Here is a 14,908-nt window from a genome sequence, read left to right as displayed (position 1 = left end):
CCTTGATACATAATATACTATTACGTTAATAACCTCATTTTCTTACTCTTGTCATGTTTTTGACTTATTTGCATTCAAAAATTGTAATTTATGGCATAATAGCCAGTAAGCAACAGATTAGTTAAAGCGATGATTTAATTACACTCAAAATTCAAAAACTGCCTGACTGACATAGAAAAGTTTAATTTTTGAATGTCAATCATGATGACAGTTGACAAAAAGGTGGTTTATAGAGATTTTGAAGTGAATGAAAAATGCTGCCCGAAATTCCGTTTCCGCAACTGTACTAGTAAAATGTTACATAATACATATATGCAAACTTTCTATATAAAAGTTAATTTAAACTATTATTGTTCTTATTTGAATATCTCATGGGAGTTTCAAATTGATTGTTAGATAATTGATGCGAATAAATTGATAACATGAAAAGTAAACAAACATTTAACGCCAATTTTTTGTTGTTTTTTATTGTTCAGAAAAGCAAGAAAATGAAATTACATTTTCTTAAAATTTCCATATATTTTTTTTAATCTAGCAACCCACCTTTTCCAAAATTATGAATTTTCTTGCAAACATTACTTTAGAACTTTCTATTATTCATGGGACGATGTTTGAACTGTCTTAAAAAAACGGCCCACGCCTATAACTTTGCTATTCATGACCCAAATGAAAAAAAATTATACAAGAAACGAAATGGCTCTAAAAACACTACAAACTTGAGTGAGCTGAATTAACATGAATAGAAGTCAAAGACCGGTTGATAATAGAATTAATTTCAGTGTGTCTGGAAAATCTACCACTGCTTTTTGAACAACTTAGACCGTGGACACCAATTTCGTCAACTTTCGCATTGCATCTTAACCAATCTTAAACCAATACAAACTTGGAAGGAAGTGTTATCTAAAAGAGTACCAATATTAGGAAAAGGTATTGCATGTAACCAAGATCCTCATTCTCTGCATGCAAAGCCTTAAAACGACCCAAGTCTCTAGGGAATTAAAGATTAAGTCATTGGCAATTATTCGTTTGATATTGATATTATCCTAATTCTTCTGAAATTGTCGAATTGTTGGTCTTTCGTTCTCATTTTCTACATTCCAGACTGCTAAAGCTTCATCATAATGATGAATAATAAGCTCATTATCCTTTGAATTTAGTAATAAAGAAACAAGCTTTTTAACACCATGAATTGAAGATAGGAAAGCAGGTAGGCAAATATGTATCGGAAATGCGACGAATTCCCAGCCCACCAAATCTAATCGGTAAAGTGGACTGACACCATTGTAAATCAGTTAAACGTAAATTAAGTATTCTCTCTAAAGAAGACTTTAAAGAAGAATCAATTGAATTAACATAATTAGAAAATTTCCAAAATGGAGTTGTTATTAATAAAAAATTAAATTTTGGTATGAAAAGACAGTTCTTGATTAAAGATAGGCCACGTGTCTGGTAAGGAGTTCAGCTTTGTTTAAAAGATTTTCAACTGTAATTATAGTTTTTTCGACAGTGTTTTTGAAACCTTGATCAAAGATTGGAGAGCCTAAAAGAGATAAACCTCCTCGGTCACAAATTTTAACACCTGGTGCTAAATTTTGAAATTCCTTTATGACTTTTAAATCTGTGTCTCTAGAACAGCAAAAGATCTCGCAATAGTTAAAGTTTAATTCAAGGCCAATTTCCCGAGATAAATTGATAACTTTCTTAAAGTCGGATAAAACTACTTCTGGGTAATCAGCTAAGGTTCCATCATCTAAATACCAAATATTCAGTTGAGAATCCAAAGATAAAATAATTGGTTTAATGGCAAGACTAAAAATCATGGAACCGCAGGGATCTCCTTGCTGGGCTCCAACAGAAGAAGAAATTAAATGATTACGGAAAAATAAAGTTGAAGGATTTCTATAGCATTGATAAAGATAAGGGTAAAGAAGTGGCGTGGACTTCTTTTAGAATACAATCCCGTTCGATTGATGTAAAGGCGTCTTTGAAATCTAATTTAAGAAGAACTTTGCCACGGTTTTGGTCGTTATTAACAAATTTGAATGGCAGAACAATTATGTCATATTTCTGACAGGAAACAATATAAAATTGAGACAGTTGATACAACATGATAAAAATAAATCACAGGCACCCCTTATCCACATTCATCATGAATCGATTATATGGGATGTTTATTTAAATGTATCCCCAAAGTAGGCGTTGAAGAGTCGATTTTGAACGTATCACGGATTACAAATCACACAGCTGTTTAAATCTAACCTCACTTTTTGCGTTTACGAGGACTAGTGGTGCTGTCAACGCCAACTTTGAGGATACATTTAAAAGTTAAATGAATACCCAATACTAAATAAATAATGAACTGGAAAATGAGTATCCTTCGAATCATAATATGTACCTAATGTAAATAAAATCAATAAGGTTGAGTCGAAACTAAAAATTGGAACTTAATTTTTTTTTTAATTGGAGTTCCGCTCCTTCGCGAATTAATCACTTTGCAGTAAAATGTGAATTAAAAAATTGGGTTTTCTGAAACGAAATCCTATTAAGGCGAATATTAAGTTAACGACACAATTATGATTAATTGAGCGTAAAGTTAAAAGTGAACATTTTTAATCCATTTATTACAATTTCTAACGAGATGACAAGAGAACGTACTTACATTGTCGCTAATAACTGCTCTCAAGTTTTCCCTTGAAAACTGCAAACCAGGGACCGAGTTTCTCCAGAGGCGGCCGTAAAATTGAAAGCAATTACCACAATCTTAAACTGAATCTGAATTTATGATCAATAAAAATGCGTGTAGATACACGACCTCTACAAACTTGTCACCAGTTGGTGAACGTTAATCTCACCATCTTGCAAATGTGAATTTTTTATTAGAAAGGGGAGCATTAAGAGACCTTAAAGTAGAGTAACGCCCGGAGCTGCACACAGGATTGTTTGTTTTGTTTAAAAAATACCCTCGACTCTCTCATAACCGAGAGATTTCCGAGGGTTACACAAAATATACCACGCCAGTTGGCTTCCACAGTCGACTAGCGACTTTTTTTATCATATTATTTTAACCACAGTGTGTACAAAAAAAATGGCAGACAAATAAATTCTGACTAGAAACTTCAAGCAAGCAGCCAAAGTAAACAACCCTCGAACTAGAATCTAAAAATAACACCCCTTTTGGGGGACCTCGATAAAGTGTCGCTTTGAAAAATAGAACGCACGTTTGATTTTCTTGGCATCGTCTACTGTGATAACCAAATAAAACATTTTGTCTTCACTGAAGGATTTTCATTAAAAAAATAAATAGTGTCCCTGACATATATTCCTATTTCAAAATCTGGTAAACAACGATTATGAGAGCTCGAAAAATGTAATAATCCAATCAAACTTCACATTTGCACAAAACTTCTTTGTATTCCTCTTCGTATTCTTCCGAGATTATGATAAATATTCCCTCTTTTATTGTGGGAGCAGCCTTCAAATAAATGTCGGTTGAATACGATTTGTTGTTATATGTTCGCATTTGCAACTGGTGCAATAATCACATTACAGTCCGAGAGATCATCCATCAAATGAGTTGAATAAACCATGAACAAACAATTTCTTCACGTACTCGTATCTGCTGTAAATATTTCCATTAAAAGCGCCTTCTACTTCACGTCACCTTTCTTTGAATCACAGAGGAAGTGATAACGAAATAAATTATCCTTTGCATGGAATTGACACGAACACATGGATTACATAACACTATCGTAGGTCGTTTGTCAATACAAGAAAACCACTTTTTATTCGTTTACGTCAGAATAATAGCGCATTGAAATTAAAATACACAGCGGACTTGTACAAGTGGCAGCTGACGAAACGGCTAAACTTCTGGAATAAAACAAGATGAAGCAAGAATTTTTGATGAGATGTTATTTATTTGACGTTTCATGGCGCTATGCCACCAACAAAATTTATTGAGAGGGGTAGAACCACCATTGATACTATCTAAATTCGTTTTCTTTGTAGATGTGGATATCATGAGACGTCTACATTATTCTATAAAAGAAAAATGATGATGGTGAGTGTAATAATGGCGATAACTGATATTCGTCTGGGTTATATCAGCAAAGAAGCTGAAGCGTGAAATGTGTTCAAGTGCAAGAACGTTGGTGTATAACGATTTTAATAAGAATTAAGTGACGTTTAAGTGGGATTCACTTTTTGGAATAAACGCAGAGGAATAAAACTAATAAGGAAAAAGCCAGTCTTAAAATAAGCTGGTTACGGCTCTGTGCGCGGTCATTGCTTCCTTTATTAGTGGATCTGTTGCCTATTATTGTCATTAGGGAGGTTATTGATCCAGTCGAAAATTAGTTAATCCAATTTTTAGGGAAGGAACGTATGTAAACCATCACTTTTTTTGTTGCATTTATTTATACGTTAAAACATATGTGTACAATTGTGTTAAAAGTATCACATACAGCATACACCGTGAACATTTCAGCTTTAGTAAAAATATTTTTCAATTTGTATTATTATGTAATTTTCATAAAGCAATACACCTAACCGTTTTTAATGATTTGAAATATCATTTCAAATTTTCGACTTGTCACTTTTTTATTATGGAAGTTATATTTTTATTATGCAAATAAATCAGTGTAAATTTTGTGTTGAGTTATGTATTACTATTAAGGAAAAAATAAAGTTTATCTCAAATGGAAAATAATTTTTCATTTCCCTGTTTAACTATTTGCAGTAAGATAATTAACTATGCGTAATTTGAAATTCCTAAATAAGTATGTACAGGGTGAGCGAAACTCGATATCTCAGCTCTATTCATCGATTTTTTTTTTGCCCAGAAACATACCTGTAGTATTTTGGCATATTTAAAAAGAGCTAATTTTTGAGAAAAAAAATTTGCTCTTTTTCCGTCAAAAAATTATAAGCAAATTTGTAAAAAAAGTATTATCAAAAATTCGCAATCGTCACGATTTAAACAAGATAGCAATTTTTTTTTTTACAAAATTTGTTCAGAAAAATTAGCTCTTTTTAAATATACCAAAATATAAGTATGTTTCTGGGGAAAAAAATTCGATGACGTTACTCAATCCCATTTAAGAACCTCTTTTCAGATTTTTTCTATCGTCTTTCCTTTTCTTTTAATAGAGCTGGGACATCGAGTTTCGCTCACCCTGTACATATAATTCAATTAACTTTTCCATTTTCTAAGTCATTTTCATGAAAGAAATAAAAGAAAAAATAGTAGTTTTAATTATTGTTATGAACATGTTCAACAGCGAAAATCTTTTTATAGGTAAAAACTAATTTATTGTAAAAAAATTGTTTTCCGTTAGTAAATGAAGTTCGTCGATCACTATCTGCTTATTACGCACAATTTTTCTCATTGCCGTTTTCGGCTGATACCAGGGGAGATTTTTATATTGTTTACCTAGCTATGACAACAAATGACAATCGCAATTTTTTTCTGTCAAGTTGCTGTGACATTTTGATGCTTACTGACCAAATTTGGTTCACATCCAAAGAGTTTTGTCGTTTTTGTGTAGCCTTAACTAACAAAAAAATGGGTGAAATTTAGGTAGAACATGGAAGTGTAACCAAATTCTTGACGAGAGAAGGAAATGGACCCAAGAATATTCATCAGAGGATGATTAATTTGTATGGGGAAGACGCGCCGTCATATTTTACGATACAATTTTGATCCAAACAATTTCGATGGGGTAGGGAATTACTTTAGGATGACCCAAGATGTGGAAGACCTGTTAAATGAAAAACCAACGAAAACTTCAAGAAACTTGAGATTTTGGTTTTAACAGATCGAAGGATAAGAGATAAGAGAGATATCGCAAGCTACAGTATTAAAAAATTTGCATGAAGATTTAGCAGCGAACAAGGTCTTAGCACGTTGGATTCCAAAATTGCTTAATCCCGGATAAAAACTGTGTCGGTAACCTATTTGTCAAGAAAACTTGGGAGTTTTGGTTGACGACGAAGAGCTTTCTTCGAAAATCGTAACAAGTGATGAAACGTTGTAGGTGTATCACTGGGATCCACCGACAAAACAAGAATCCATGCATTGGGTCCACAAGGCATCTCCACTACCAAAAAAACAAGAACGCAGAATCCATCAGGAAAGCTAATGGGGACGGTGTTTTGGGATATGCAATACATGAAAAAAGGCTTTACAATAACAGAAGAAGTCTATAAGGAAACAATCAGAAAGTTGAAAACTGCCATACAGCAAAAAAGGCCTCACACTTGTGATCAAAAGATTATGCTGCTTCCCGACAATTGCAGAGTTCACAATGCTCGCGAAGCCGTGAGGTAATCGACGTATGCGGCTTTGTAAAGCTGGAACATCCACCCTGCAGCCCAGATTTGGCACCGAGTGACTATTATCTCTTTCCTAAATTAAAAAAGCACTTAAGGGGACGTCGTTTTTCTTCGGATGAATACCTGAAAGAAGTGGTGGAACAATTTTTTGAGGACTAATCAAAATTTTTGTTTGAAGGCATAGCAGCCTTATTGGTAAAACGTTGGAATAAATGTGTAACTGTTAATGGATTATATGTTGAAAAATAAAATATTACTTTTATCCCTAATCTTTTCCTTCATAGCTGGGTAGATATGTAATATAAAAATCTCCCCTCGTATCTCGATTTCCGTAAATTCTTCCACTGTTTTCTTCCTCGTCTTGGGCAGTCACCAATGTGACCCAGCTCTATAATTGCTTTTTTCGCCTCAAACATTATTTGTTACAGAATTTTAAGGTGTAGTACCAAGGGTAATACAGAAAAGAGGAACAATAGCGGCACAAATGTTTAAAATTTTAAAACATGCTAAGTCAACTAGATAAAAAAATACGAACAAAACGTCTGAAACGCCCAAAAAACAAGTATTATTTTGCCACAACAGCACCTCGTCATATGTGAGCAATAATATTCGTTGCAAAACTTCCACATAAAATGTTACCACTTGTACTTGTATCCAAATGTGGCCCCCTTCGATTTTCTTTAATTCTCTAATCGAAAAGGAACGACATTTTCTACAAATGCAGAAGGAAATGTGAAATCGTTTGTACAGATTTTTGAAAAACGTTATAAAGAGCCGAAATAGCTGCATCAAATCAATAAAGAAATTGTATGGAAAAATGTTGGTATTACTTTTATTTGCTTATGGATCATGCTACGACTTTTTCAAACTGCCTTCGTGTAATACAACGAAAAGAAACCGACACATAAAAATTCTAAATGGCCACAATATATCTTTTACAATTTTGAAGCAGGACTAAATTTAAACAAATCGAGCTTTTATAATTACGTTTTTCGTCTTGTGCAAATGTTCGTATTTTTTGCAGAACAGCATTAAATTTTCCTAAATGAGACGATAAAAAATAAAATGAGTAAAAGATGAGACGTTACGTGTATGCTAAGGAAGTATTGATTAAATAATTTGTCTCTATAGCAACCGCAGATAGCAACGACATATTGATAAAACTTTTTATTATGACGGGACGGTGAAAGAAATCAGAAATAGTTTCAGATGTAAGATGTCGAGTACCGAGTCCCTCAATAACTCGTTCCTCAATAACTCGTCCCTCAACAACTCCACGCTCAACAGCACGTCCCTCAAAGTAAATTTCGACACTTTGTCCAAGAAAGTTCGTTTTAATGTGAAACCAAATCAAAACATACGCAAGAAATTCAAGAAGGAACCTACGAAGCTGCCAAGAATTAAACCGAGATATTTTACCGCAGGATGTGGCATCAACGATGAAAACCAACGAGATCTACTCAACGAACCGTCTCCATTTGTCTATCCAAAAGTTTTGGAAGAATTGGCTCATAATGTAATGACCAAGGAATGGAAATCCGAATTGAGGAAAAAGGAATTATCATACAAATATAACGAAAGACACAATTATAAGTCTAGACAGCAAGCCGACATGTTGAATCGATTATATGTTAAACAGCCAGAAGTCACAAGTGCTAAAATGGTGCAAGATGTGGACCCTGAGTTTTTTTCGATAGTCGAGGGAAGACCAATACCTGAAAAACTGAGACTGAGACAGTATATTCAAACAGTTCGTGAAGTCTTAAAAACAAAAATTCTCACTGGATACAGAGGAGATGATATTATGCTCATTGACGAGAGTCTAATTTTGGAACAGAAAGAAATCGACAAAATCAAAGCGAACTACCAGACTTATGTGAACACTTTTGAGGAATTTTTGTATAACGACCACACCGCCTCGATGAATTTACTCAAAGAATCTGACCGCGAAGCTGTTTTGGCTCAAGAGAAATATGAGGAATTCAGGCAACTGTCGAGAGAATATGGAGCATTGAAATCTGTTCTATACAGCACAGAAGAAAAGTGGAGAAACCTAAAACTGTATCAGAGATTTCTTTATTTGGTGAGTCCAATGTCGTGGCGGAAAGAATACGACTACTATTACATGCAAGAAGGGGACCTTGCGGCTTTTCAAGAAGTGTCATCAATATTTGGAAAATACCGATTGAATGTTACAGACGAAACATCTTCCTTGGAAGATTTAATTAACCACTTTAGAGAAGACTGCGCTAGTCAAAAAGAACCAGCTCTTTTTTTCACCGACCCCAACCAACTCCTCGATGTTTTTAGGTTTATGGAACTGCAAAACTTGAACTCCCTATTACACTCCGAAGAATTAGCAGTTCCGCTGGAAACTGTGAAAGAGGGTATGGCTCGAGCGGAAGAACTGTTCAATGCTGAAATAAATTCCCTTCAAGAACTCATCGACAAACTGGCTGGCGGCATTTCGTAAGTACACATTTTTGTTTTATTAGATAACTCACTTACTGTCAATTAGTTGGGAAGAGGAGCGTGCCAGATATTTAGAAGAATTAGCTCTGGAATTAATTAACGGGGAATTTAAAAACCTAGTCATTGCGGAAGACGTCCTAAACCTTCACGTGTTCGTCGAAGACGTTTATGAAACCCGCATCGGTCCAAACGACGCCAATTTAACCATGAGCGAAATGATGAAAATGATTGAATCGAAATTCCGTGAAGAACTTATTAGTCTGGATCAGATGCCTTCAGAGCAAGTGGCGCAACTGGAAATTAGCTGTTACAGACAGGAGGCTAAGATGATGAAGGCAGCGCAACAGGCCGCAAGACAGTTGTTAGAGTTCGAAATGCTCTTCCTGAAGTTGCAAAAGGTGTTTTCTCCTCCGTACAAGAGGACAACAAGAGGTACGATCATTAGTATTAAAGTTGTGACTCAGAAAGCGTTGTTACGATGTCAACTTGTGGATGTTACATTATGTACAACCCTTTCGGTGGGTAAGTGGATATGACATGTTTTTATTTCTAAAGAGCTGAAATGGAGATCACCGCCCGTCAACCCGCCCAAGCCAGTGCCGCCGCCTCCTAGATCGTTAACGGAGGAGGAAAAAGAGTTCCTGGAATTCTTTACTGAATATTGCAAATATACGAACAATCTCGAGAGCTATGGAATTGATATTTCGCCCCAACAAGAATCGGTGCAACAAAAAACATCGAGTAAATTTTCTAATGTTATAGTGAATCAACAATTAAATGAATGAAAATCTGCATTTAGTCTTATTTTGTACTTGATTTCCCCAACTCATTGTCTTATCAAATTTTCAATGCAATATACAGGGTGTTTGGTGTTTCAGGTAACAAACTTTTCTGAGATGCACAGCTAGGTTAAATAAACAACTTTTCTTAGTGATATTTTTTTTCAATTTACCTTTTTTATTATGCTGAACTAAACTGACTAAACTTTGTTTCCATTGTTTGAGAGCCACTGTTCGTATCTGTAATTATTAATACCAAGCTAATGAAGATTTGTAAAGGAAAATGCCTTATATGCCGCCTTTATAATTTAGAAATCCGGTGGATCTCACACAGTAGTTCTTCAAATTGAAAAAATGATTACTAGAAAATTATAACACGTACTAAAAATGTCACTAGAATAAAAGTTTTATTTTGTCTATTTCTTTACACAACAGAAGTGTGTTACCTTATACCCCAAACACCCTGTAGATCACTACCGAAACCGAAACGGCAGCGACATAGGGCCGGTTTTTCAATCGATGATTAACATTTTGATTAGCTAATCATTACTTCTTGATTAATTTCAAATTAATCATGGATAGCGTTTTTCAAACCAAAATTCAATTATGATTAGCTAATTAAAAATTAACTGAAAGTTTGTTACGTTGGTATTAACTTTTCTGTCAAATTTGACAACTTGGTGGTTTGTGATTTGTAACAATTTCAAATTTAGGTAATTGTTTACTTTAGCTACTTGTGGACACCCTTAGGGAGTCCTCCTACATCGTTTCCCACCACTCAAACCTTGCCAAAATGCCCTTGTTTTTCTTTCTTGTTGTGTTTCAAGGTCGCATCAATGATCATTGATCAATGTCTAAAGGGCAAGGAAAATTCATTTGCACACGGTTTGAGTGGTGGGAAACGATGTAGGAGAACGCCCTGCGGCTGTCTAGCCAGAAAAAACGCGAAAATTCCACAAATACCTAGGTAAAGTAAACAATGACCCAAATTTGTAATTTTGGTTCATCCTAATTTCCGCATTTTCTCCACTTACTGATTGTACTTCTACAGTCTATGCCCCTATAATACAATTAGGAAAGCTTGCTATGTTAAAGAGAAATAAGTGAGAACAGAGTCAATTGCTTTTATTGTGCCCTAACAGTTGGGTATCAATCTCTAACCATTTTAGCAAGGATAATTACATCCATAAAGCAATTGACTCTGTTCTCACTTATTTCTAGAAGTACTATAAAAAACTTTTGTTTACATTCGTTAATTTCATTTCGGTTTGGGGGGATTTTAATATAATTTGGACGCAACGCCGCTAGAGCTCTACTTGTGTATACCACAAGTCTCCAGCCACGTTCCTATTGCATAAAATCGCAGACTAAAAAGCAACTGATTTTGAGGCGATAGACAGTCATTTCTGAAATAAAAATTTTGCTGGTATTTTAACACCTGAATTTGATGCAGACTACTCCACAAAACTCATCGGTTACTTTGATGGGAAATAGCTTCTTCTATTTCTTCTAACAATCTTTCTACTGTTCGCGAAGACAAACGAAAGCGACTAAAAAAATCTTTTTGGTCCCATTCTTCGAAGTGATTGGGCCTAAAGCGTATAGTTTTTGGCCTTCGTGGCTCTTCATCACTACTATAAGCATTAACGTCATAAATATCATCAATCATTATTCTTTGCTCATGGTTTTACTATTTTAATAATAAATTTTCAATAAATCGGCAATGTCACTTTTGACGTTAATCATTAAATTCCGATTAATTCACAGAACATCGTATGATTAAGTTAATCAAGAATTAACATGAACTTTTTTGTTAATCATAGGTTGAAAAACGGTAACATTGTGTTAATTACAAATTAAACCTTAATCAAAAATTAATCATCGATCGAAAAACCGGCCCATAGTATGATAATTTCCTTCTGCTTGATATAAAAGTCTAAAATCAACCGATTCTTTTGTATTTAAAATACTGCATTTATCTGTTCTTTCAAAGCTACAATTAATTATCAGTTCATTTTACAATACATAATTATGTACCTAGAGCTACACCTATACAGTGTGTTCAGAAAGTCTGGAAACACCCAAATGAAAACGTAACGCATAATTTTTGAAAAAATTTAAAGACAGGTCAATTAGTGTTTTAAAAAAGCTTTCTGCTGATAGTGTCTGTTCGGTCTTTTCGATGACCTTGAAAAAGTTATTATGTTATAAAAAAAATTTACTGAAATAATAGAAAACGTCCAAAATGAATTTTATTATCGTTTAGGATATTGTCAAGATGTTCAAGGACAACATTTTGAACATTTGTTGTAAGAATTATAGTTGCCTTTCAAAATTAAAGTTTTCTTTAATTTATAATAAATAACCAATTTGTTTTTTTTAAGGAAATTTCTTATATAAATTGAAAATGTTTTTAACCGTCGGGTAGACAATTAAAAGATCTATTAAAACCGGTAGTAAAAATGCGACGTGGCCATTTAAAAAAACCTCTGATGACATCATAACTCTTTCAAGGTCATCAAAAACAGCAAACAAATACCATCAACAGAAAGCTTTTTGAAAACGCTAGTTTACCTGTTTTTGCATTTTTCATTCGTTTCTATTTTATTGGGATGTTTCCAGACTTTTTGGACATACTATATAGACTATATTTAAATATACAGGGTTATTCTAAATGATTGTAGTCGAAGCAAGCCATGCCCATGTTATGAAATTGTTGCCTCACTGTGAACTATCAGTTTTTGTCACTGTCATTGTCATTTTTTAGGTGAAAAGTGCGATGATGAGAATTGTATTTATTTCTTTTTAAATTAACGATTGGATCTAACAATACTGAGTTGTTTAATTCCTCTGTGTGAACGGTGTATATTCACTTATTCACATTATTTTGAAATTTTTTATATACATATTTTATATTACATAACAGCGAGAGATTGGTTGACATAAAAGTCACTAAATTCTACGTAGAGAAAGGAGTAGCTAGCGCACGTAAAATTTGAAATATATTCTTCAAGCAGTAACATCTTTACCCTGAAATTATGCTATGATTAATGTATTCTAGTGCATTTTGTAGTGTTGGGCTAATTTAATACAATTTAAAATCTCCCAATCTCTCGCTGGACGAAGTTTAGTGTAGATTTATACAGGGTCTCTATAAATGATTGTCGGGTCCAGCCAGCCATGGAAAGTTGTCAAATTTTGAATGTGCCGCTTTGTTCGGCAATTAATGAATGTCACATTTTCAGGTTAGGTTGTTGGCTTTTAACCAGAGACAAATTTCAACTGTGCTTTACTCTTGCTAACATTAATGTATTTATTATTTAATATCAACACCAACAGGGGAACAATTATTGACCCCATCGTACCGCCATACACTGTACAGGAATTGGTATGAGAACAAATCCAAACAGATAAATATTGAGAACACCTTGTCCTCGTATACCACAATACAATACTTGATACTGCCTTTTTGTCTGCTTTAGTGCTTTCACATTTCTTGTTTTATGCTAGTGGTAAATACGACCTAGACTGAATTGTCGAATATGGTATTGACTCCCATTTTTTCTTCCAATATAAATAACAGTGTTTTTCATAACAAATTATTCTTACTGGTTTTTCAATAAAATCAAATGTATTCAACAACATAATTTACAACACTAAATAACGATAACAAATAGGTATTTTTTTTATAAAATAGATTGAGAATGTCCCCCATTAACTTCTAAACACTTGACAATTCTTCATTTATTTTCAAAAATATTTTGCAGCATTTCTTAATTAAGGGTATAGCAACACTGCTATCCACAGTTCCACACAGCAATTTTCAAAACATGTAAAGGAGTCTCTACAAATTGGTGTGGATTCTCAGCACTCCAAATTATGAAATTGAGGTGATTTTCAAACTGAACACAACTTTGATAATCTCTGCAGGTTGGAGTTCTTGTACAACACTAATTTTATAAAGATGCAGTTGTAGCCTATTTTTAATGATTTTGTGACAAGTGCATCGTGGTACACCAGATTGTTGAGATAAACAGGCTATGGATATCTGTAGTCTTTTCCACCATTTCTTTCAAATCCTTGAGTATTTCATCAGATACTGGTGCTCGTCCTAATGATTTATCCCTGCTAATTGTTCTGATTGTTAAAAATCTGTTCACAATGTTGTTCAGATATTTTGATGGAATTAATTTTTACAAACAGATAATTCCCCATTATTAAACCTTCCATTTCGAAAGTAAAAAACAACAATGAACGTGTTCTGTTCAACAAAATAAACCACTGTAAAGAAAATAAAGCTAAAATAAAACATAAAACATTAAAGCATAACCTCACAAATTTTGCCAGTGTATTTACCTCTAAAAGCGGACGTACTTGCAATTTTTATTGAAAAATACCGATTTTTGGTGTATATTAACTGTGATTAACTGCGATAAAACGAATATAAGCAACCAAAACTCGACTGACAAGCGCAAACGAAACGTCAGTCACTAATGTCAGAAGTGACCGTGAAAACGAACTAGAATTTGGCATCGGTTTCAAAAAAGCGGAACAGTAAAATTTTTTTCCAAGGCTGGCTTGACCAGACAATCATTTATAGAGACCCTGTACATGTAGATGTCAAAAGTGCAGAACAGTCGCATTTAAACTGGTACGTATTGACGATGTTGTGATAAAATTATTAGGAAATGAATGCGAACTTTGGCTTTCAGCAATGTAGAATCGTATCCGCATTTATTTAATGAAATTTAGGGCTTTTTATCAGCGGTATTGCATGACTATAGGCTGTTGTCTGGCCTCGCTATTCTGTATTGTTTCCTTGTTCCGGTGGAACATCGCCCGGATGTCCGCTATTTGAACAATAATAATTTATATTATGCATCGTTACCTGTTGAACTCATTTCTTTACACAATACTTCACGTGCCCTAATTTTACTTTTTGGTTAGAATTAAATTGTTGAAATTAAACCTTGTGGACATTGTTTTTAATGCATTGCAGATGATTACACTATTTTCATTTTTATTTCAGTATTAATCCTAACTATATCATACCTGTACCAACTAACAGCAAGATAACATTCAAGTGTAATTTATTGTTTTAATATTGACCGATATTTAAAATTTACCAAATTAAATCTAAATAAGTCTAAATCTGATCAAGAGTGCTTTGAAACATTTTAAGAATGCCTGTCTATGAAATGTGTAACATAATACGTTTCATTTATCTAAGTGACAAACCATTGATTGTAAGGTTGATTATGAGCCTGTTGAGAATAAATGTTTCTTGTTTTAGATATCATATTATCGTGCATTTATTTAAATTT

At 33.8% G+C, this 14,908-nt stretch overlaps 1 protein-coding gene across 1 annotated transcript; it reads left to right on the top strand.

Moving 5' to 3' along the window:
• Positions 1-7,451: 7,451 nt before the first annotated feature.
• On the top strand, positions 7,452-9,597 carry LOC138137697 (cilia- and flagella-associated protein 100). The gene is made up of 3 exons (XM_069057212.1): positions 7,452-8,802; positions 8,852-9,237; positions 9,361-9,597. Exons 1-3 carry the CDS (start codon positions 7,550-7,552, stop codon positions 9,588-9,590), a joined length of 1,869 nt encoding a protein of 622 aa, XP_068913313.1. The 5' UTR covers positions 7,452-7,549; the 3' UTR covers positions 9,591-9,597.
• Positions 9,598-14,908: the final 5,311 nt, after the last annotated feature.

The sequence above is a fragment of the Tenebrio molitor genome, chromosome 1 (genome assembly GCF_963966145.1).
Source record: "Tenebrio molitor chromosome 1, icTenMoli1.1, whole genome shotgun sequence".
Lineage (NCBI taxonomy): Eukaryota > Metazoa > Arthropoda > Insecta > Coleoptera > Tenebrionidae > Tenebrio > Tenebrio molitor.
The sequence above is the reverse complement of the archived record's forward strand: the minus strand, read 5'-3'. Positions and strand labels throughout refer to the sequence as shown.